The sequence below is a fragment of the Oncorhynchus kisutch genome, linkage group LG25 (genome assembly GCF_002021735.2).
Source record: "Oncorhynchus kisutch isolate 150728-3 linkage group LG25, Okis_V2, whole genome shotgun sequence".
Classification (NCBI taxonomy): domain Eukaryota; kingdom Metazoa; phylum Chordata; class Actinopteri; order Salmoniformes; family Salmonidae; genus Oncorhynchus; species Oncorhynchus kisutch.
Window position 1 is genome coordinate 22,663,221 of NC_034198.2, and position 24,388 is coordinate 22,687,608.

At 43.3% G+C, this 24,388-nt stretch overlaps 3 protein-coding genes across 7 annotated transcripts in view; 1 reads left to right on the top strand and 2 right to left on the bottom strand.

Annotated features, from left to right (window-relative positions):
- On the bottom strand, positions 1–10,953 carry LOC109869898 (monocarboxylate transporter 7-like). 2 transcript variants are annotated; one of them, XM_020460190.2, is made up of 6 exons: positions 10,805–10,953; positions 3,315–3,593; positions 2,771–2,914; positions 2,539–2,667; positions 1,295–2,308; positions 1–1,112 (listed from the first exon to the last, which is right to left on the bottom strand). In XM_020460190.2, the coding sequence occupies exons 2-6, from the start codon at positions 3,550–3,552 to the stop codon at positions 802–804; spliced, it is 1,836 nt and encodes a 611-aa protein (XP_020315779.1). In that variant the 5' UTR covers positions 3,553–3,593; positions 10,805–10,953; the 3' UTR covers positions 1–801. The 2 variants fall into 2 exon arrangements, with proteins under 2 accessions (XP_020315779.1, XP_020315778.1); XM_020460189.2 differs by lacking the exon at positions 10,805–10,953 and adding an exon at positions 4,247–4,848.
- Positions 3,811–21,635, top strand: arsg (arylsulfatase G). Of its 2 annotated transcripts, XM_020460198.2 has the most exons (13): positions 7,087–10,355; positions 10,479–10,611; positions 11,350–11,592; positions 11,885–12,072; positions 12,201–12,248; positions 12,389–12,506; positions 18,055–18,201; positions 18,866–19,062; positions 19,146–19,226; positions 19,345–19,453; positions 19,606–19,726; positions 19,860–19,950; positions 20,461–21,635. In XM_020460198.2, exons 3-13 carry the CDS (start codon positions 11,363–11,365, stop codon positions 20,739–20,741), a joined length of 1,611 nt encoding a protein of 536 aa, XP_020315787.1. In that variant the 5' UTR covers positions 7,087–10,355; positions 10,479–10,611; positions 11,350–11,362; the 3' UTR covers positions 20,742–21,635. The 2 variants fall into 2 exon arrangements, with proteins under 2 accessions (XP_020315791.1, XP_020315787.1); XM_020460202.2 differs by lacking the exons at positions 7,087–10,355; positions 10,479–10,611 and adding an exon at positions 3,811–3,940.
- Positions 21,482–24,388, bottom strand: part of LOC109869903 (WD repeat domain phosphoinositide-interacting protein 1-like) — an 8,322-nt gene continuing 5,415 nt past the window's right edge. For 2 of the 3 annotated variants that reach the window (XM_020460204.1, XM_020460206.2), the window contains 6 exons: positions 23,822–23,892; positions 23,570–23,677; positions 23,219–23,383; positions 23,012–23,119; positions 22,641–22,789; positions 21,482–22,491 (listed from right to left, as the gene is read on the bottom strand). In XM_020460204.1, the coding sequence (XP_020315793.1) occupies positions 22,373–22,491; positions 22,641–22,789; positions 23,012–23,119; positions 23,219–23,383; positions 23,570–23,677; positions 23,822–23,892 (720 nt within the window). In that variant the 3' untranslated portion in view covers positions 21,482–22,372. Of the gene's footprint in view, positions 22,492–22,640; positions 23,120–23,218; positions 23,384–23,569; positions 23,678–23,821; positions 23,893–24,209; positions 24,356–24,388 lie in introns of all 3 variants that reach the window. The other variant, XR_004205387.1, reaches the window with a different exon arrangement.

A 24,388-nucleotide genomic window follows, 5' to 3' on the forward strand; every position in this document is an offset into this window, starting at 1 on the left:
GGTGCACCTGTGTAATGATCATGATGTTTAATCAGCTTCTTGATATGCCACACCTGTCAGGTGGATGGATTATCTTGGCAAAGGAGAAATTCTCACTAATAGGAATGTAAACATTTGTGCACAATATTTTAGAGAAATAAGCTTTTTGTGCGTATGGACAATTTAGGAGATCTTTTATTTCAGCTCATGAAACATGGGCTTTACACTTTACATGTTGCGTTTATATTTTTGTTCAGCGTATGTTCACTCAACCTAAAATTAAAAGTTGAGTGAGCATACAATTAAACTTGAGAATGTATGTTTGTTCAGCTTTACTCCCCAATGAGATACAATTGTAAGTTGAATCAACTTTAATGTTATTTTTGGGAGGAAACTCAAAATCCTATGGCAGTGTGAGCATAATAAAGTTTCCCAGCTGACTTCATAAATCTAATAACTGGCCTCTACATATTGTTTGTATATCCTCTCTAACAGTACCATGAGCTAAAACACAGTGTTTTGATATTCAGGGAAGCAATAATAACATTGTTGTCTCAGTTTACAACAAGGTTTGTAGTGCTAATTTCACCCCTTACATCCATGTTCAGTATGCCCTTTCCTTTGTTCAGTGTGAGTGACTGGAGATATGAAACCTCGCCAGACTCCCGAAACCAGATCTGAAATCACACGATAGAGATTCCTTATCCGTCCATGGCATTCTTTATTCACATATTTGTCTGATTTGTCTCAATCAGCACTAGCTTAGCCAAGACTTCAGTTCAGACTCTTATGGGGTTTCCTTCTGAGCTGTGTGATGTCTTTTCAAGTAGAGATTGTCATCAGTTGGCCTTTTTCAGTAATGATTTCCTGTTTCTGGTCCAAATCAAGGTAAACTTCTAGGAAGTCCTGAAGACTGTCTCTGTCCTGGGCCTCCTTCCCCTCTCGCTGAGGTACAGGGTTCCCTGGCCCCACCTGCAGGGGTTCTGGGCAATTTTGAGGCCCCCTCTTGCTGCAGCAGGGCAAGCCACTCTTGGCTGGTCGTACCAGTCCCAGGAACACAGCTCCCAAACCCATACCCACCGCACAGGAGTAGAAAGCTGAGCCGTAGTTCTGAGTCAGGTCCACCAGAACACCTGAGAGAATGTTAAAAGGTAAACGAATTCATAAAAATGATGCACAAATTAATCAAGTTATTTAATTTGATGATAATGAAAATAAAACCAATATCATTAGTGAGAGAGAGAGAGAGAGAGAAGAAGAGACATGCCATGACAGAGAGCTGTGAATAAATATGAGACCTGAATGCATCTCTTACCTCCTAGAGGTGGTCCGGCCAGCCCAGCGAAGCTCTGTATAAACACATAGACTCCCGCGGCCGACGCCATCCTCTCTATGCCCACCACATCTTTCTCTGCCAGCATGGGTATATGCGTTGATGTCACAGTGCCCATAAAAAAACCATAGAACCCACAACATATCGCCAGGCCCCAGAACTCCCACACCAGGGTAAAGGCCACCAGCACCAGGCACAGCAGGATTACACATCCTAGCAGCACCAAGGGCTTCCTGCCTCTAAACAGTTTCCTGCCTAGCACCCAACCAATGGAGAGGCGACCAAAGATCTCTGCAACCGCCATGGCGGAGAGCATGTAGGTTGCACGGTCACGCTCCACGCCACGGCTCACGCTCAGCTCAATGATGTAGAGCTGAGGGGCAAAGAAACCCAATGTGGCGAAGAGGCCGAAGAGAGCATAGCAAATGAAGCTGCCTTCTCTCAGCACGGAGAAGTCAAGGAGTTTGGGCTTTTGGGCAGATACTGTGCGTGTCTGCTCCTCGTCCTTCGCCATCTCCTTCTTGCTTCCTAAGCACAGCTGTGAAGACACCTCCTTCTCTCTTCTCTCTTTTCCCTCCTTTTCTCCCTTCTCCTCTTTCCCATTCAGAGGAATATCCATCCCTGCCTTGCTACCATCATCCAGGACCTGGTGATGGAGGGACTGGACCCCAGAGTCCTCAGACTCTCCAGAGCTCAGGGAGTAACAATGAGTCAGCTTGTTCTCCTGAGAGTAGGAACTCTGCGGTGTGTAATAGCTATCCTTAGCATATGAAATGTCCTTAGTGTACAGTCTCTCCTTAGTGTAGGACTTCTCCTGTGTGTTCAGAGCCTTCAGCTCTTGGTCAGCCAGTCCACCTGTCTCTGTCTCCGTGGCTGGTCCAGGTCTGATGAAGATGGGTCTTAGCAAAACTCCACAGATGATGATGATGCCCTGCAGAGCTCCGATCACCACCAGAGTATAACGCCAGCCGATACAGTCCCTCAGAGCAGAGAATGCTGAGGAGCAGATGGGGGAGAACAAAGAGGAGAGTGTTTGAAATACAAGACTATAGTGGTCAGGGTTTGCAATCCAACCTCAAAATAAATGTGGGTTAATTTTAAAAGAAAAAGCAATTGAGAAAAGTGAGATTAAGGTAATGGGAAGGTTGGTAAACTGAAACATTGTATTTTTTAAAGAGAAACTTTGCTAGTAAGCAGAGGCTTTTAGTCCCACTGTGACCTCTTACCTGGGGCGAGGGCGAACACAGAGAAGGACTCTCCCGTGGAGGCGACAGCTGTGACCAGGGAACGCCGCTTGGAGAAGTACTGAGACAGTAGGGTGACGGTGGGCAGGAACGTCAGACAGTACCCCAGGCCTGTGGAGGGGAGAGGACACACATGCACACCCACTGGTGACAACACTGGTGCCGCTGTGACAGTTATGATGGTCAATATCCTGTGTGTATTTGTTTGTCTTACCTGCAACGAGTCCGATGGTGATATACATCTCGTTGATGGAGTTGGTGAAGCCACTGGCGATGGTTCCTATGGAGATGAGGAGTCCACCAATCATAACAACTGGCCGGAACCCAAATCGGTTGGTCATTATAGAAGCAAGAGGGGCTGTGAGGAGAGAGGGGATAGGTATATCTTGTTAGCACTAAGATATGACACACTATAGAGCATCTGACCTTTTTCAGTTAATATCACCCTAAAAACATTATTATGAGATCAAGCAGTCTGGCACAGTAACACAAGCCTTCACATTCAGCAGCTCTTCAGAACCAGAATTGCCCTGGACTAGGGTTTCTTAAACTATGGGTCTGGACCCAAAGTTGACCCTGGGCATGTGAGAGGTGGGTCACAAGTTATGAGAATACATCTATAATCATGCACTATGTCTTCTTAATTTGGAGAACCATTTGGCTCACGAGAGGACAGTCAATTTCTCATTTGGGTCTTGATCTGAAAAAGCTTAAGAACCCCTGCCTTAGACCCTCTCATCCCCCATCCCCAGTCTCACCAGTGAAGCTCATAGTGAAGACGCAGATGGAGATGATCCAAGAGACTCGGCTGTTGCTCTCTCCAAACTCCCCCATCAGGTCCTGGAGGAAGATACCCAAGCTCTTGATGACTCCGTAGGTGAACACTTCCACCAGGAAGAAGGAGACCGCCACCACCCAGCCCCAGCCACCATCTGGGGGAGCCGTGTAAACGTTAGGCCCCATGTAGCGCTTCACTCTGGACCCCCACACTGTCATAGTTGGAGCAGAAGATGCTGTAGGGAAGGGAGAACGTTTTGCTGTAGGGAATAGAGAACTTTTAGAAAAGGTAACAAGTAAACAACGCTTGTGATTGGGAAGAAAATAAATACATAGTTAATAATGTAAATGTTATTGGTATGGTATAAGGTTAATATATTAACATTAACATTGTGTGTGTGTGTGTATATATAAGGCTAGGATTAGCTTATTTATGAAGAGCAAATACATTTTTTTGCAGTTTACATGTGACTTTCTGAGTCAGTCCCTCCCAACTGTAACGAACCCTCTGGTAACTGTGGGTATGTGTGAACGCGCATTGTTGGCGTGAACGTGCACGTTCTTCGAGTCTGCAATACCTCTGCAAGCAAGACGTCACTGTAAAGCGGTAATACAATCACTGTTACCTGTGGATTACATGGCAAAATTTCAATAAAAAGTATCCTTTATCAATTTCATATGTTAGGTACATAGTTGCAGCTTGCAAACTAATGTCGTTTTAGGTCATGTTATGATGAAAGTTGTTGCTGCTTACATCCGGAACAATGTAGCTTTTCAGGACACGTTGCTTGCTATATCAACGCAACTGTTACTTTGTATCAAGGATCCTAATCGGTCCTGCAGCGTAATTAGCACATCTTCAATTACGCAACAATAACCACAATTCACACACACATAAACCTGTTTCACTCACTGCCTTTTTTATTGTCGTTCCACATATCCAGTTTGCCTTTTCTCGACGAATGAATGAGCAATGCCATCCCTTGATGTTAGTGGTGAATAGCCTATGGCATTGGTAACTCATCCATTCCAACGGTCATTACCTATGCTGCACTTGTCTTCTCTGACTTGTCTGTCTTATAACCAAAAGTGTGTGTATAGATCTGTGGGTCGACCCACACCAATGTTTAATGTGCCAACATGTTATCTCATTCAGCCAGAGGTGGCCAAAGGAAGGACAAACAGCAGATAAAGTTAGGCCCTCTATAGACTTGACCTAAAGTACAACACCAATACTACTTTACTTGTCTTATCCCATGGCATCATGTTCTCTTACATTCTAGGGCCTTCTAGATATTTTGTATCAAACCGATTTGGCTATAAGCTGTAAGCTATAAGCTGCCCAAGTATTTTAATCAGTAATTAATGTTAGACCACAATTAAAATTATTATGACTAGGCTACAGAGGTGATTATTGGGCCTCTTGAAAAACCTGTATTTACAGTAGGAAAATGGGGGAGGGTCATGCTTTTTCAATTTCAGTCAGGGGGAGGGGTTAGTATTATTTAAATCTAGTCCAGGGGAAGGAAGGGTCATAATAATGAGTTAATAATAATAATAATAATAATAATAATAATAATGAGTTGATTATTAGGCTACATATAGATGTGTGCCGGATGCCGCCCCTCATCTCTGATTCTCTACTGGGCACTCAATATCATATTATTTTTAGATTTAAAAAAATTCCACCTTTATTTAACCAGGTAGGCCAGTTGAGAACAAGTTCTCATTTACAACTGCGAACTGGCTATTTAGTGTGGTCTCAATCAAATGATCTATAGGCTATAGGCTAGGAAGTGCATGCTCGAAGATGCACAGAACAAAGTTTAATTAGTAAGATAGCTGCTGGGATGGTGTAAATAAAACAGGGCTGCATTACACACATCAATGGATATTCAAACCCTGAGTCCGGCCTGCTCTGCTGAGCAAAAACGGTTTTGTGTGCTGCTTAACCAATGGCTGCACTGTGTAATGCTACGTGGCAGTTTACGAGGAGAGTCAAAGGTTTCTTCTAAAATAATTTTTGATTAGGTCTAGTCCAAAAAATGTGCACGGACTAGCCTATAGTCCAGGGATAATCAACTAGATTCAACTGCGGACCGATTTCTTTTCTTGAGAGGATGGTCGGGGCCAGAACATAATTATAAATCATTTGTAGACTGCAAATTGACTGCAAGAAGCCTAAACATATATACAGTTGAAGTTGGAAGTTTACATAGACTTAGGTTGGAGGCATTAAAACTCGTTTTTCAACCACTCCACAAATTTCTTGTAAACAAACTCTAGTTTTGGCAAGTCAGTTAGGACATCTACTTTGTGCATTTTTCCAACAATTGTTTAAAGACAGATTATTTCATTTATAAATCACTGTATCACAATTCCAGTGGGTCAGAACTTTACAATCACTAAGTTGACCGTGCCTTTAAACAGCTTGGAAAATTCCAGAAAATGATGTCATGGCTTTAGAAGCTTCTGGTAGGCTAATTTACATAATTTGAGTAAATTGGAGGTGTACCTGTGGATGTATTTCAAGGCCCACCTTCAAATTCAGTGCCTCTTTGCTTGACATCATGGCGAAATCAGCAAAGACCTGAGAAAAATGGTAGACCTCCACATGTCTGGTTCATCCTTGGGAGCAATTTCCAAACGCCTGAAAGTACCATGTTCATCTGTACAAAACAATAGTACGCAAGTATAAACACCATGGGACCACGCAGCCGTCATACCGCTCAGGAAGGATACGCGTTCTGTATCCTAGAGATGAACATACTTCAATCCCAGAACAACAGGAAAGGACCATGTTAAGATGCTGGAGGAAACAGGTGCAAAAGTATCTATATTCGCAGTAAAACGAGTCCTATATCGGGAGGGTCGAAAGGCCGCTCAGCAAGGAAGAAGCCACTGCTCCAAAACCGCCATAAAAAATCCAGACTACGGTTTGCAACTGCACATGGGGACAAAGATCATACTTTTTGGAGAAATGTCCTCTGGTCTGATGAAACAAAAATAGAACTGTTTGGCCATAATGACCATCGTTATGTTTGGAGGAAAAAGGGGGAGGCTTGCAAGCCGAAGAATACCATCCCAACCGTGAAGCACGGGGGTGGCAGCATCATGTTGTGGGGGTGCTTTGCTGCAGGAGGGACTGGTGCACTTCACAAAATAGATGAGGAAGGAAAATGATGTGGATATATTGAAGCAACATCTCAAGATATTAGTCAGGAAGTTAAAGCTTGGTCGCAAATGGGTCTTCCAAATGGACAATGACCCCAAGTATACTTCCAAAGTTGTGGCAAAATGGCTTAAGGACAGCAAAGTCAAGGTATTAGAGTGGCCATCACAAAGCTCTGACCTCAATCCTATAGAACATTTGTGGGCAGAACTGAAAAAGCATGTGCGAGCAAGGAGGCCTACAAACCTGACTCAGTTACACCAACTCTGTCAGGAGGAATGGGCCAAAATTCACCCAACTTATTGTGGAATGTTGTGGAAGGCTACCTGAGACATTTGACCCAAGTTAAACAATTTAGAGGCAATGCTACCGAATGCTAATTGAGTGTATGTAAACTTCTGACCCAGTGGGAACGTGATGAAAGAAATGACTGTTATTCTGACATTTTCACATTCTTAAAATAAAGTGGTGTTCCTAACTTACCTAAGACAGGGAATTTTTACTAGGATTAAATGTCAGGAATTGTGAAAACAGAGTTTTTAAATACATTTTTAAATACATTGGAAATGTACACTGTCCGAATTGGACATGCTCTAATATACTGCAGAAATGCCCAATTGAATGGCTCGTTGAACAGGATGGCCGAGCAGTGATAGATGTTCCTGAGTTTCAAGTCTTTACGTTAAGAACTGACTGATTTATAGAGGGTTGAATGCAGTGTTTTTCACTAACTACAGGTTGTGAAATCAAAACCACTTTTAGGGTGAATTTAACCACTCCCGGTTGCTCCAGGAAGCTTAGAATCAACATAGGTAATCCTCATAGTGGCCTGATGGATTGTCATTGATGACAGTTTGATTTGGCAATCATTACCCACGTAAACAACAGGTTGAATTTAGGGAAGGAGGCAATGTATTCCTATGGGGAGAGATGTCATTGCAAACTGTCAAAAGAAAACACCATGTTTTCACTGTTAACGGTTAATACTACATGGCCAATGTTATGTTTGCACAGATCGGGAGGACCGTAGGAAAGTTCCTGTGGTTGAATTGTGTTTCTAGCCTCAACGGTTCTGCCGCTGTCACCCAAAAGCACCTCAAATTTAGGTCAGGCTTAATGTTGGGCCTACTTTTTGCACGGTCACTGCAGTCAGACCGAGTGAGCTACGGTCAAGTGGGGCATCTCGTTGAACTCGGCATGGCCTAGAGACTATGGTGATGCCATTTGTTTCCCTTTTTGTGATGATTTAAGCCTCCCCATTTGATGGTAAAGTTCCCCTTTAGGATATGAAGGGGACTATTCAATTAAATCTTTTTATGTTTATCTATAGAGGTACAGGTGACCCTGAACACGTGGCAAAATACATTTTGAAAATGGCCTGCACTGAAGAAAAGTTAGAGCATAACCTGTAAACCCATGTTGTCCTTAGGGAGCAACTCGAATGTGTCAGACTACATGAACCAGCGAGCGCAGCTAGAATAACTCTGTGGCTTATCCATCCCAACCTCCCGAAGAGCCCATCAAAAATGGCGTGTCTCTGTATGACCAGGAGGCCGCAATATGTCCAAAGCATGTTGAAATCACTACTAGTCAGGCTTCCTTCCAGGCCTACTTTCTGCAACGTCGCTGCGGTCAGGCTGAGCGAGCTACGGGCAAGTGGCGCATCTCCTTGAACCCGGCACGGCCTAGAGACTACGGTGATGCATTCTGCCAACACTTTTAGTGTTGATTTCAGCCTGTCCATTTGGTGATGGTTCATCAGTGTTTAAACTTATTGGAAACAGACAAAAGTCAGCCATCAAGTCAGCGTCCATCAGTCAATAAGATATCATTCTGACACCAAACTGATACATACTGAAACCAAACCCACTTTGTCCAACTCGTTTAGAAGCCAACTATCACATACTTCAGAGCCTGCTCAAAATTCACAGTGCCTTCTGTTAAAACCATTAAAAAAGAATAATTTAACACAGTTACATTCTAGCTGCGGGTTCAGTTCTGACAGAGCATAAATGCAATGGGGGAAAAAGGGGCGGATCCTTAAGAGGTTATTAATGAGGGATTTAACATCACCAAATGGACAGGCTGAAATCAACACCAATGAGCAGTGTGAACATGCCCTTCTGCAAGTTGACAGTGTCCATTGCCAATGTATATCCATAAGGACTTCCCATTACGAAATGGACATGCTGAATCTTACTTCCTATGATCAAACATGTCAACTAAACCTTCTAGGTTGATTCAGGGCTTAACATAGTGATATATATAATTTGGTCAGTATATATGCCATTTGGACATTTCTTATGCCATTTGGACATGGTACACTGACTTTTTGGTTCAGAAGCCGACTTCCTATGATCATATATTGCAAATGGACAAAACATAGGCCTTATGGACAAACTCAATAAAATAAGACAAATGTGTGGCCGTACGGTTACTACATATGTATAATTGACCATAAAATATGTATAATTGGCAAAAAAAATCACTTTTTTATGAGGTTTTAACATTTTCAAAAAATTGAGATTTTGAAAATTTCACCCTTGGGACCTGACTTTGTGACCATTTCCCATATATCTATGGTGGAGCGCGGTCACCACCTATGGGAATTTTGGTTTATCACACTTGGCATTTGCAATGTTCCCGGTTGCAGTATGGTTTTGATGAACTGCCGTCCATTTGAGTGGTATTTGTAATTGTGTATATGGTTCTCCCAATGCCAATAAGTTGCCATTCATTTTTTTCCATTTCATGGGGTTCTTACTAACAACGAGTGTTTTGTGTTGGAGCCTATTCCTTCCTATTTTAAGAAATAATAGGTGGGCCTTCATGTTTAGGCTATAGGCTGCTATATCCATAGATTTGTTCGTCAATTCCTCCACCCACCATAAAACTAAGACTGAAATTGAGGAGGTATGATGAGAGGATATGCCATAGGCATACCTTTTTATTACTGAAAATGGCAAATGATTTTGAAGAATATCAAAGTGATCTATAACTGCACTTTGGTCTGCGATGCTTTATGTTAGAAACAAGCTGTAAAATACCCAGGAAAGACATGACTCCGATGCAAATGGGGCTCAATCATTGTTTCGTTTCGTTGACCTTCAGAGGCTGACTTTGCTTGGGAAGTAATCGAATCCTTTCACTATCAATTGATTAAGCTATTAACCCAGACAGCTTTTAGGGAAACACTTGTGACCTTCTCTCGTTGGGTTAAGCCACGGAAGAAGAGTAGCTAGCAGTTAAAGCTTACACTTTTCTGTGTCAGTGGTTCTACTCTGTCTGGGTTAGAAATGTAGGCCTAACTTTTGAAAGTACCATGCTCAGATTCCTAATGACGTCTTGGATGTAATTATTTGCAAACGGACAGTTTTGTTGCAAACAAGACAGACTGATTTGGCATGGGAGAAATGTGATAAAATTAACACATAGGCCTATTTCTCTGTCCATTCTTAGGCTGTAATTTCGGTAATTTGTGTGTTATAAAAAAAGATTCCTCTAATATGTCAAATTAATTAGAAAATGCTATTTTTTCTACATATGATGATAGATTAATGCAATGCTTTTACTATAAAGGAGATCTTTGCATCCCTACTCATGTCCACGGCGGTCTGCGTACCCACAACCTCCTGACCCGCAGCCCTGTGCACTATCAAAATTCCACATTGCCATGTAGGCTACAGGACGAAGAACAGTTTCTCATATCTGAGGCTCTGCCTGGTCTGTCCAAGAAGTGCGGGTAAACGCCGTCCACTTTTGTGTTAATTATTAATTTAGCTGTAGGGGAGGGTCTTCTTATTTTTTTAAACTATATTTTGCTGAAGAGAGGACCATCCATTTTCTACAGGTAAACCTTATTATAAATAACATGCACTTTCTAACTGAAAAATCTCACTAATTTGGAACTGTCCGAATAATTATTATAATCAGAACAGAACTTTAGGCTCCTAACCTTATTCCTCACCTTTAGTGGACCGAATAACCACCGGTGAAAGCAAATACCCCGGGTGGGCCTCTGCCATATTGCTGCCACTTCTCCAATATTTTGAAGAATTAAGGAGAGGAGAGCTGAGGAGAAGAAAGCCCACGTCTTGAATTTAAAGGTAGCACGAGTTTGTGAAGGACAGCGTTGAACTACCCATTGTATAGGTCTCATGCTGTTGGCAACGTGGATTGTAGATAACTGTAGGTTTACTCTTTGCCAGCTCACTTGTTGCTCCTTTTCAATCAATACTTCTCAGTCAGATACAGAATATTTACTTCAAGATAGTAAAATTAGTATTGCATAAATCTTACCTGTTTTTCAGTTTTAGAGATAAAAGATCTGTCTCTATCCCAAATGTTTTTCACATTGTGCTGTGTGGTAATCCTGTGTGCTGTTCAGTTTATGACCGGTGAAACCAGTGACAACCTTACTGTGGCACTCACTTTCTCTCTCTCTCTCTCTCTCTCTCTCTCTCTCTCTCTCTTCTCTCTCTCTCTTCTCTCTCTCTCTCTTCTCTCTCTCTCTCTCTCTCTCTCTCTCTCTCTCTCTCACATTCTCTCACATTCTCTCTCTCTCACTCTCTCTCTCTCTCATTCACACACACACACACTCATGAGGAAACACAGGGGTTAAGGGGATTGGGTTACAATCAGTCAGCTCAGTCCTATATCAGTCTACTGCAGCCCCCTGCACCTAATAACTGTCAGAGTGCTGTCTGTGTGCAGTTGACCATGATTGTTATAATTGTTATAATAATGAATAATACATTGTTCAACCCAAAGCTGCTATAAAAGTGTCTCTTGGGACCTTAGTTTTGATCAGTTCTTTGCCTTGTCTTACTCTGTCACTCTCCCAGGTCTTGAACCAGAATGGCAGGGAGTGTATTCCTGCTCCTATTAGCTGGGACCCTGCTCTGTGGGCTACTGTTCCACACAGTGAGCCATAATGAAGCTGGGGACAGGACCCGCACTAGGAGACCCAACTTCATCATCATTCTGGCAGATGATATTGGATGGGGAGACCTAGGTGCCAACCAGCAGGCGGGTCAGAGTTCAAGCCAAACCCCTCATCTGGATCTGATGGCCCAGCAAGGAATGAGGTACAGCTCTTGTTAGCCTGTTCACTAACCAACTAGCCTAACTTAAAGTAGGCTTTTTCTCACAGGATAGAACTGTCATGGATAACTGCAACAGGAGGTGGAGGCTTTAGTTCCAGTCCTGGTGTCAAATACCTTTATTGAATCATGAGATACACATTTCTTACTTATGTATTGTAACAAGTATTTGCACACCCTGTAACTGTCTAGTCTAGAACCAGTGTTGGTCACCACCACTTTATTTGTTCAAAACACCATTTTGTCCTCCATAACCCCTTTCATCTGTATCCTCCAGGTTGACAGACTTCCACTCCCCAGCCTCCACCTGCTCCCCGTCCCGTGCTGCTCTCCTCACAGGCCGACACGGCCTGCGGAACGGGGTCACACACAACTTCGCTGTGGGGTCCGTGGGGGGGCTACCCCTCTCTGAGACCACCCTGGCCGAGATACTGCACCAGGGTGGATACTACACAGCCATGATTGGTGAGAGACAAAGAGACCTCTTCTATTTTATTCTATTCCATATTTGATTATGTTTTGTTCTATTCTATCCTGCTCTATTCTATTTTATTCTGTTCTAACCCATTGTGTTTTCTCTGTTGTAAGTGTAGGTAAATGGCATCTAGGGCACAATGGTCCGTACAGTCCCACCAACAGAGGTAAGAGGCATTGAGTTCTTGAGTTAAATGGTTGACATATTATATCTACTATATCTATCTGCATGAAGCCACAGTAGTGCAGGTGTTACAGTGAATGTGAGGTCTAAAACAATGAGTTTCTTATTGCTTTCTGTGGGCAGGTTTTGACTACTACCTGGGGATCCCATACAGTAATGATATGGGCTGTACAGACCTGCCTGGTTACGACCTGCCCTCCTGCCCTCCCTGTTACCCTGGACCACAGATACTACACAACAGGTGGGGGTCGTATGCTCATGGTTAACACAGGTACACAAACATACACAGGGGTCTTTGCTTGCTCTCATAGACAGATGAGTTTATACAGACTGAGCCAGATTCTAATTTGAGACCCAGAAATATAATTTTTCCAGCATGAATCATACATTTCCTTGCCAGAACTAGGGCTGTGGTGGCCACAAAATCTTGTCTTCCACACATAGCGTACAAGCCGCTGATGCAGACCTTTGGAGCATCTACATTTGAACAAGTCTAATAAATCCAGGTAATATAGCCTACACCTTCACAATCCTTCACAATAAAGCCATTATATTGTAGGCTATTAAGATGGCGCTGGAGAAGAAGGCAGACGTTTTACGTGCCCCCAACCGATTGTGTTTTTTTGTTAGTTTATTTGTGTTGTTTGTAACTTATTTTGTAGATAATGTTGCCGCTACCGGCTCTTATGACCGAAAATAACTTCTGGACATCAGGACTGCGATTACTCACCACGTACTGGCAGAATCCTTTTTTTCCTTTAACGAGTCTGACGAGGCCAACGCGAACGATATACTGCTTTCTCGAGAACAGGCCCAGATCCCAGTTATTTGCATGAAGAGGAGGCGGAGAAAAGGGAGCAGGGGAACTGGCTGGCCGCTGAGAATTCATAGGCGATTGAATAAACCCCCACTTCCTTCCATTCTGCTAGCAAACGTGCAGTCTTTGGACAATAAAATAGATGACCTACGCGGAAGATTAGACTACCAACAGGATATTCAAAACTGTAATATCTTATGTTTCACTGAGACGTGGCTGAACGACGACACTATCAACATACTGGTTATACGCTGCACCGGCAGGATAGAACAGCAGAGTCTGGTAAGACAAGGGGCGGTGGACTATGTTTTTGTAAATAACAGCTGGTGCACGATATCTAAGGCAGTCTCAAAGTATTGCTCGCCTGAGGTAGAATATCTCATGATAAGCTGTAGACAACACTACCTATCTAGAGAGTTTTCATCTGTATTTTTCGTAGCTGTTTACTACATACCACCACAGTCAGAGGCTGGCACTAAGACTGCATTGAATGAGCTGTATTCCGCCATAAGCAAACAAGAAAAAGCTCACCAGAGGCGGCGCTCCTAGTACCCGGGGACTTTAACCTCTCTAGGGTAGGAGGCAGCATTTGGAATTTTGGATGAAAACCGTGCCCAAATTAAACTGCCTTCTACTCAGGCCCAGAAGATAGGATGTGCATATAATTGGTAGATTTGGATAGAAAACACTGAAGTTTACAAAACTGTTAAAATGGTGTCTGTGAGTATAACAGAACGGATTTGGCAGGTGAAAACCTGAGAAAAATCCATCCAGGAAGTAGGATTCTTTGTGTGTAGTTTTCTATTCAATGCCATTGAAGTATCCATTGACTTATGACTCAAATTCCAGTTCCTATGCCTTCCACTAGATGTCAACAGTCTTTAGAAATTGTTTCAGGCTTGTATTCTGAAAAATGAGGGAGTAAGAGCAGTCTGAATGAGTGGACCCTGCCGTGTCACAGAGCTTTTTCATGCGCACGACCGAGAGAGTGCCTTTCTTGTTTACCTTTTATATTGACGACTTTATTTTCCGGATGAAATATTATCGATTATTTAGGCTAAAAACAACCTGAGGATTGAATATAAACATTGTTTGAAATGTTTCTACGAACTTTACGGATACTATTTGAATTTTTTGTCTGCCTGTTGTGACTGCGTTTGAGCCTGTGGTTTACTGAAGAAAACGCTCAAACAAAACTGAGGTTTTTGAATTTAAAGAGACTTTATCGAACAAAATGAACATTTATTGAATAAATTAATGTCTTCTGAGTGCAACCATATGAAGATCATCAAAGGTAAGTGATTCATTTTATCTCTATTTCTGACTTGTGTAACTCTTCTACTTGGCTGGTTACTGTTTGTAATGATTTGTCTGCTGGGCGATGTTCTCAAATAATCGTAAGGTATGCTTTCGCCGTAAAGCATTTAAAAATCGGACACAGTGGTTGGATTCACAAGAAGTGAATCTTTAAACCTATGTTTAAAAAAAATAGTTGTATCTTTTCTGAATTATTGTAATATTTCGGAGTATTTCTGTATTTGAATTTGGCATTCTGTAATCTCACTAGATGTTGGCCAGGTGGGAAGCGTCCCACATACCCTAGAGAGGTTAATGCAGGGGAACTTAAATCCATTTTACCAAATTTCTATCAGCATGTTAAATGTGCAACCAGAGGAAAAAAACTCTGGGCCACCTTTACTCCACACACAGAGACGCATACAAAGGTCTCCCTCGCCCACAATTTGGTAAATCTGACCATAATTCTATCTTCCTGATTCCTGCTTACAAGCTCAAATTAAAGCAGGGAGCACCAGTGACTAGATCAATAACAAAGTGGTCAGATGAAGCAGATGCTTAGCTACAGGACTGTTCTGCTAGCACAGACTGGAGTACACCACATCAGTCATTGGCTTCATCAATAAGTGCATCAATATCTTTGTCCCCAAAGTGACCATACGTACATACCCCAACGAGAAGCCATGGATTACAGGCAACATCCCTACTTAGCTAAAGGCTAGAGCTGCCACTTTCAAGGAGTGGGACTCTAACCCGGAAGCTTATAAGAAATCACGCTATGCCCTCCGACGAACCATCAAAAAGGCAAAGCGTCAATACAGGACTAAGATATAATCGTACTCTCGTACGACACTGGCTCTGATGCTCATCGGATGTGGCAGGGCTTGCAAACCATTACAAACTACAAAGGGAAGCACAGCCAAGAGCTGCCCAAACTATGCTCGCTTTGGGGCAAATATCACTGAAACATGCATGAGAGCACCAGTTGTTCTGGATTACTGTGTGATCACGCTCTCTGCGGCTGATGTTTGTAAGACCTTTAAACAGGTCAACATTCACAAGGCCGCAGAGCCAGACGGATTACCAGGATGTGTACTGCGAGCATGCGCTGACCAACTGGCAAGTGTCTTCACTGACATTTTCAACCTCTCCCTATCTGAGTCTGTAATACCTACATGTTTTAAGCAGACCACCATAGTGTCTGTGCCCAAGAACACTAAGTAGGTAGGTAACAACACAACCGCCACGCTGATCCTCAACACAGGGGTCCCTCAGGGGTGCGTGCTCAGTCCTCTCCTGTTCACTCATGACTGCACAGCCAGGCACGACTCCAACACCATCCTTAAGTTTGCCGATGACACAACAGTGGTAGGCCTGATCACCGACAACGACGAGGCAGACTATAGGGAGGAGGTCAGAGACCTGGCCGTGAGGTGCCAGGACAACAACCTCTCCCTCAACGTGATCAAGCCAAAGGAGATGATTGTGGACTACAGGAAAAAGAGGACTGAGCACGCCCCCATTCTCATCGACAGGGATGCAGTGGAGCAGGTTGAGAGCTTCAAATTCCTTGGTGTCCACATCACCAACAAACTAACATGGTCCAAACACACCAAGACAGTCGTGAAGAGGGCTTGACAAAATCTATTCCCCCTCAAGAGACTGAAAAGATTTGGCATGGGTCCTCAGATCCTCAAAAGGTTCTACGGCTCCACCATCGAGAGTATCTGGTTGCATCACTGCCTGGTATGGTAACTGCTCGGCCTACGACCGCAAGGCACTACAGAGGGTAGTGCGAACAGCCCAGTACATCACTGTGGCCAAGCTTCCTGCCATCCAGGACCTCTATACCAGGCGGTGTCAGAGAAAGGCCCTAAACATTGTCAAAGACTCCAGCCACCCTTGTCATAGACTGTTCTCTCTGCTACCGCACGGCAAGTGGTACCGGAGTGCCAAGTCTATGTCCAAGAGGCTTCTAAACATGTTCTACCCCCAAGCCATAAGAGTCCTGAACACCTAATCAAATGGCTACCCAGACTATTTGCATTGCCTCCCCCTCTTTTACACCGCTGCTACTCTCTGTTGTTATCATCTATGCATAGTCACTTTAATAACTCTACCTACATGTACATATTACCTCAACTAACTGGTGCCCCCACACATTGACTCTGTACCGGTACCCCCCTGTATATAGTCTCGCCATTGTTATTTTACTGCTGCTCTTTAATTACTTTTATTTCTTATTCTTATCTGTATTTTTTTTAAACTGCGTTGTTGGTTAAGGGCTCGTAAGTAAGCATTTCACTATAAGGTTGTATTTGGCACATGTGACTAATACAATTTGATTTGATTATTTATTTTAGACAGGTCTAAGGCTCTATCACAACCGGCCGTGACTGGGAGTCCCATAGGGCAGCGCACAATTGACCCAGCGTCGTCTGGGTTTGGCCGGTGTAGGCCATCATTGTAAATAAGAATTTGTTCTTAACTGACTTGCCTAGTTAAATAAAGGTTACATTTACAAAAAGAAAGATAAAAAATAAACGTTATATGAAGAAAATGTAGTCTATTTCAGACAATATTTGCTAAGAATTCCATTGCATTATTTTATAGTATTTTATAGCATGAAGAATACAATTGAACAAAGCTGAATAAAATAGGAAGGATATGTTCTCCAAACGATCTGAGGGAGTGAACACATGCGGCTATTCTGTGTTGAGCGGTTAACAAAGAAACAGCTACTCCTATACGCTTAATTCAGAGTTATTAATGTAACTTTAGTTGTGATACAAACATTGGGCCACATGTTTATACATTCTAAGGCTGAATGATGTTTATACATTCTAAGGCTGCATTATGCGACTCTAGTGATGTTTGGAAAAAAGTAGCATGAAAGGCATGAGCTCTGCTTAGTTTTTTTGCGCAGGCTGTACACACTTCATCAGTCTCTCATTCACAATTTGACAAACATTTCATAATGCCTTGAATTTCCCGGCGGCATCCCCTTTGACTCTAATGCCCCCCCCAAAATCTATGCATTTTGTGGCCAGTGGCCATTGTGCCCTTGGGCTGAATATAATCATTTTAATTCCCTTCTCCCTATGTGCTGCTTGCTCCGAATCACCTCTCACTCACATGGCTCGTCACGTGATCGGGTCTTTCTCACAGGCTACAAGTGATGACAGACACATCGGGGACTCAACTGGAACAACTGTTCACATTTAATTTTTGTCAGCCAACTAGATGAGTAGGCCTAACGAACAGCAAAAGCACTAGCCTATGTCAATCTACTATCCCCCATAGTACAAGAGTTGAACTATTCTGTTCTGTGCGAGAAATAAATATTCCAAACATAGTCTGGGACAGTTGTGGGATGTGACATATCCCAAATGAATACAACCACTAGCATAAACAAATGTAACCAATGAGGCTGATGCAACAGATCAGAACTTTTAGCTTAAATGTTGATAAACTATAAGGCTATTTCTTCACATTATAAGCGCAGCAATGAGCACATGGCAGTAGGCTATTAGCGGGAATGTTCCACTAAACGGTCACGTGGAATTTGACTGCATTCATGACTCTTGACCGCTGGTGTGGAGGTAATACGGTCACCGTAACAGCCCTAGTCAGAACTCTGCATTCTCCTAATACTGAATATTTGTGTTGTCTACAGATTGAAGAGGAGTGGCTACAGCAGCTGTTACACCAAAGTGGCTCTGCCTCTGTTTGAGAACAGGACCATTGTAGAGCAGCCTCTGGACCTGTGGAGGCTAACGCAGCGATACACATCCACTGCACTCAATGTCATACACACAGCCAGGTAAAATATGCCCATAAAACCATATATGTGACAGGAAAAAAACATCCAGCTATTTAATAGAACAAAACCCTCATATGCAGTACTGTAACTTGGGTTGCTGCCGTTGATATAGCCTACATACTCAGTGAGACAGTTGTATGTTGGTCATGGCGTGATATGTTTACAGTTTAGTGCAAAGGGAACATAGTTCTGAACGAATGTAGCCCAGATTGTTAGAACAACATGTTTTTGTCAGTGCGCGTGCTGTTTATTTTCAGAACCCAATTTCACAATCGGTCTGTGGCAACATTCTGATTCAGAAAGCAAAGATGGTGTTCCATTCTCGCATGTCAGAGCACAGCTGCCTAAACAGTAAGAAATGTGTGTTAAGAGGGGATTATTTGGGCTGAACAATATTCTGTAAGTCTGACTCTCTCTCGTTTTGCATCACACCTGTTTGAAGTGCCCATCGCTTACAGTATCAGGTTTCGTGGTGGCTTAATACACTCTCACTCTGCCAAAGAGAAGAGCTTGCCCTTTCTCTAGCAAGTCAAGTGGCTATCTATAGGCATATACAGTAACCTACCATAGTCATAGCTCAAATATACCTTTCTTCACAGTGCTCAAAAGTTTAAATGTGGGATCTTTTATGTTATCAATATCATGATATCATGTTTCTTCATAGGGAACGGGGACAACCTTTTCTGCTCTATGTAGCTCTGGCACACATGCACGTCCCCCTGTCCCCCCCTTCCTACGTCCCCCACCCCTCAGAGGGTGGTGTGTACGCTGCCAGTCTGCGGGAGATGGACGGTCTGGTGGGGGCAATAAAGAATGCCTCTGATGCCTCAGACAAGGAGAACACTCTCATCTGGTTCACTGGTGAGTGATCACTAACTACCAGCGATCATGTTTCCATTTGGATCATTGAACATCACTGTATTTTTTTATGTGTTTTTCTTCAGGTGATAATGGTCCCTGGGAGCAAAAGTGCCAGTATGCAGGAAGTGTGGGTCCTTTCCTGGGGAAGTGGCAGACCAGCAGAGGTAAGTTCTTCCTGGGTCAGCACTTGCATTCTAGTGCATCAACTCACTGAACTAAATTACGAACCTTATGGATATTGACATCAATGGTCCATGTATTGGTCTGTTACCTGTCTGTCAGGTGGGGGCTCTGCCAAGCGGACCACTTGGGAGGGGGGGCACAGGGTGCCCACAGTGTCCTACTGGCCTGGCAGAGTACCAGCCAACAGCACCAGCTCTGCCCTGCTCAGGTTTGGTCATCATTACAGTAGATATATCTGAAGCTACCCCCAGCTCAGATACAAAACACAGGTGAATGAATGTTACACTTTTGCGTTATTCGTGCAAACTTGACCCCCTCTTTCTCCTGATCTCCCTCCCTCTTCCCTCTCCATTCTCCAAGTGGTCTGGATATCTTCCCCACCCTCCTCTCCCTAGCTGGAGTGAACCCCCCATCAGACAGACGCTATGACGGTATCGACGCCACAGACGTCCTCCTACACGGCAAAGAAACAGGAAATGAGGTATGACCCACTGAACTATCAGAGCTAGTCTTAACACAAATGTAGTGACGTAGAACTACTCTGAAACAGGAATATGATCGGATGGATTGCTGGAACGAGTCTCTCTCATTTGTCTTCCTCTCCCTACCTGCAGTTCCTCTTCCACCCCAACAGTGGCGCTGCAGGGAAGTATGGGGACCTGCAGACTGTCAGACTGGGGCGCCACAAGGCCTTCTACATCACGGGTAATACAGCCGTTAAAGAAACGGCTAAAAGGGATCTGGATAAACTTCATTGGTATGCTTGGTCAGGTGCAGTGAGTGACTGACTTGAGATTTGATTGGGCCACCTTTACTGCTTTAGTATTGATAGTTTAGTGAAATAGTAGTATTGATAGTTTAGTGAAATAGTAGTATTGATAGTTTAGTGAAATAGTAGTATTGATAGTTTAGTGAAATAGTAGTATTGATAGTTTAGTGAAATAGTAGTATTGATAGTTTAGTGAAATAGTAGTATTGATAGTTTAGTGAAATAGTAGTATTGATAGTTTAGTGAAATAGTAGTATTGATAGTTTAGTGAAATAGTAGTATTGATAGTTTAGTGAAATAGTAGTATTGATAGTTTAGTGAAATAGTAGTATTGATAGTTTAGTGAAATAGTAGTATTGATAGTTTAGTGAAATAGTAGTATTGATAGTTTAGTGAAATAGTAGTATTGATAGTTTAGTTTACTGTAGTACATGTTGCCCCTACAGGTGCGGCTGAGGCGTGTGGGGGGTCTAAAGGGAGGCAGGAGCTCCACGACCCCCCTATGATATTTGACCTGTCTGGAGACAAGGGCGAGGAGACACCCCTGGACCCCACCACGGAGGAGTACAAGGAAGTGGATGAGAGGGTGAGGAGGTGGAGGGAGGCGCTGCTCTATGACATTGCCACTGACCAATCAGTGTCCACGGCTGACTACGCCACAGACCAATCAGCAGCCCCCTGCTGTGACCCCCGGCACACAGCCTGCCGCTGCCTCACCCTGGGCTGAGGACACACACAGATTCAGTGTTACACACAGTTTGACATTCACAGAAAGACCGACTGATACGCAGACACACACACACTTTAGTTTTAGTCCAATAATTGTTTGTTCTTGGAGGTATATGCGTGCCCATGGGAATGTAGAAATCACAGACCTGTAGCCTACATCTGGGTTAATGTAAACAACCCCAGAGACCAACCAGAAACATTCGCCAGAGTGAAGAAGAAAAGCAAATATTAGAACTAGCATCAGCCTGTTGTGAGGAGGCCAGACTGTGGGTCATTCTCCTGGAGGTCAGTACTGGGGATTGACTGAGACACATTGCTCACTGCTGCTCTGAGGGGAAACATGGGAAGACAGCTGCTGTTGCGTAGCAAGGACAATTTACTGTATTATTACCAATATTAAGTGTTTTCCTGTACACAGGCTTTTTGTACAGTTATATAACAGAGGCTTCTGGGTTGCTCTAGCACTCTCTGGTGGGGAGTATATGACCATGCAATAAGTAGGATGAAGTTGCCGATACACTGATCTAAGACCAGTTTAGTTTGTCCCACAAATAACTTCACTTTAACCCAAAATCAAAACATCCGAAGAACAAAAAGCACCACCCTTTGGCAAATCAGTCACAGGATCATAACAATAGGTGTGCTATTTACATACTATATGTATAAATGTATATATACACAAACAATAAAAAATCACTTTCCGCCAAAACCAAAAGATCTATTGATGAATAATACTCATTTCATTTTCCAAAAGAGTATTTAATACAAGTCAACATAGTTTTTTTACAAAGTAAAAAGATCTGTCATGTCTGAAATGTTACAATATTCAATATTATGTAGTCAATGGTGTTAATAATGAAATCAATTAAATAAAAGGACCTGTACGATCCTATAATACAGTTCTCTATTCAGTTTTTCACATTTCAGACTCTTTTTTCTTTAGCGCTGTTCGAAAACTATCGCTTCAGACATGATAGAAGCCCCCCCTCTTTCTTTCTCTTCCCTCCCCCTTCTCTCTCAGGGCGTGCCACAGCTAGAGCCCACTGATAAGCCTCAGTCTCTGGGCCCCTCTCTGCCACCCTACACAGGGTTCTAGCCAATCTGCATCAAGCAGCAGAATAGGACTCAGACTTCACTATCCAGTCAGTGTTATATATCACTTAACGATACTAAGAGGTTATAAAAGTACAATTGAATGGTTTTGCCTCTTCCCCTTTTGACAATGTTAAGCACTTTGAACACTTATCGATATCTGTATATGAATGCAATTAAATATTAAAGTCCCTTTTTAACCATGTTAATATTGGTTAATATTAGACTAGAGGTAGGCTACAACTTTAGTGCCCAGACCTCCTTTCCTTCTGACAGTTAGGGAATGAAATGTTTGTATTCATATTGACCTTCAGGGCCAGGTATAAGACAATGTACAGAGACAGGTCTACTGTCTATCCATACTCTACTTCTGAGTGGCGCATGATAGTAACCAATCACCATTGTGGCTTCTACATTTATCCCATCTGATTGCCTCATTGGGGACATGGGGGTGGGACCTGGGGGGGAGTTCTCTGAATACTGATATCCCTTCTAGCTTGAATGGCTCCAGTTGATTGGTTCCCGGGAAAAGTTGGGTCAGTTGCTCTGGTTGTTGACTGGAGGAAACTCGTTCTTGTCATCCAGACAGACGGGTCCCTTGGTAAACTCATGTTCAGGGATCACATTACCTTTCTTAGCCCCTCCATCTAAGTAGCCTTGGAGGAGGATTGAGGGATGGAGAAGAAGAAGATGGAAAGAGAGGAGAGATGACAAAGGGTCACATCACCAGACTAAATTACACAAGGTAAGACAGACACAAACCATACATACAAACCATACACATAACCAAACATCCACATAATACCTGTGAGAGTGGTAGAAGAGGGTGGGGTCGAGGGGAGAGCCACAGTGGCAGCGTATGATGGGCTGTTTGACGGTGGGAGGGACCTTCTATCCTCAAGCTCCTCCTCTTCCTGTTGTTCTTCCTGTGGCTCCTTATCTCCTTCAAATAGTCTGGAGAAAACAAAAAGAGCCTGAGAGCAAATACACACATGCTTCCACACACACCAGGGTTGGGGTATATTCTATTTAAATTCCAGTCAATTCAGAAAGTAAACCAAATTTCTGATTGAAAAGCAATGAAGAGAAATTAAATGGGAATTTCGGTGTACTTCCTGAAATTACTGGAATTTAAATGGAATTGACCCCAACCCTGAGGTTCATACACTTATTCACCTATGTTTCCTGACCAACACACACTCTCCTCCCTCCTGTGTGTCGATGTTATAGATGTAGATATGTCCATCTGATGACGCCACCAGCAGACGAGGCAGCTTCTGAATCCTGAAAATCATAACAAATAGTACTGTCAAATAAAGAGTTACCAAACATCGAAATGCACACAGACACACACCATCCCCCCGCAAACACACACAAACTTACGTGGCCAAGGCGCAGATGTTCTTGAGACCGAACATGTTAAGTCGTACAGTGGCGAAGGCCCGGTCCTGGTGCATCATGTCAGAGACCTGGGAGGGAAGGTAGGTGCTGGCTGCTGTGAACATCTTTCCCACGTATGCACCCCACGTAGGACATCCCCCCTCTCGACTAGACAGGCAGAAGAGACATAGTCACACTCAACAAGTCAATCACACTCCTCTTCCCAACTGACTACAAAGACAACTGTAACACAAAGCATCTTCCACTCCTGACAACGAGCCACTGAGGACCAGAAAGGGCCAGGTTGTAACACAATCAACACAACAAACTCAAAAGAGAGTAAACAGTGTGTACCTGGGGCTGTGACGTTCCAGTTTGAAGATATGGACCGTTTCGGTGTTGCTGGAGGCACAGAGGAACTGGGCGTCTGAACTAAAGGACAATGAGCTGATACTCACGTACCTGAGACAAACACACATGGTAAAAGTCATCATCCTCAAGAGACCAAACCTACCCCTACAAAACCTTGTTGAGACATTCTAAAGTATTGTGTCTATCAGCTGTACTATTGTGTGTGTTTCTGTAGTCTGTCTGTCATAAACTGACCTCTTCATCCCTCTGCGGAACTCAAACAGTCTTTGTCCCTCTGGGATGGTGAACACTCGGATCACTGTACCCTGGGGAGGAGGAGGAGGAGATGGTCAGACAGAACTATTGTACACAGAGAAAGGGAGTGACACACTGAGTGTACAAAACATTAAGAACACCTGCTCTTTCCATGACCAGGTGAACGTTAGGATCCCTTATTGATGCCACTTGTTAAATCCACTTCAATCAGTATAGATGAAGGGGAGGAGACAGGTTAAAGAATGATTTTTAAGCCTTGAGACAATTGAGGCATGGCTTGTGTATGTGTGCCATTCAGGGGGTGAATTGGCAAGACAAAAGACTTAAGTGCCTTTGAACAGGGTATGGAAGTCGGTTCCAGGCGCACCGGTTTGTGTCAAGAACTGCAACGCTGCTGGGTTTTTCATGCTCAACAGTTTCCTGTGTGTATCAAGAATGGTCCACCACCCAAAGGACATCCAGCGAACTTGACACAACTGTGGGAAGCATTGTAGTCAACATGGGCCAGCATCCCTGTGGAACGCAACTCAATATTAGGAAGGTGTT

Excerpts from the sequence above, each read along its gene's own strand:
- arsg (XM_020460202.2), top strand. The coding sequence starts at position 11,363 with ATGGCAGGGAGTGTATTCCTGCTCCTATTAGCTGGGACCCTGCTCTGT. Across the intron at positions 12,507-18,054 it reads CCACAGATACTACACAACAG|ATTGAAGAGGAGTGGCTACA; the intron begins GTGGGGGTCGTA and ends TGTTGTCTACAG. Across the intron at positions 19,063-19,145 it reads CACTCTCATCTGGTTCACTG|GTGATAATGGTCCCTGGGAG; the intron begins GTGAGTGATCAC and ends GTTTTTCTTCAG.
- LOC109869898 (XM_020460189.2), bottom strand. The coding sequence starts at position 4,313 with ATGGCATTGCTCATTCATTCGTCGAGAAAAGGCAAACTGGATATGTGG. Across the intron at positions 3,594-4,246 it reads GAACGACAATAAAAAAGGCA|CAAAACGTTCTCCCTTCCCT; the intron begins GTGAGTGAAACA and ends TATTCCCTACAG. Across the intron at positions 1,113-1,294 it reads GGCCGGACCACCTCTAGGAG|GTGTTCTGGTGGACCTGACT; the intron begins GTAAGAGATGCA and ends ACATTCTCTCAG.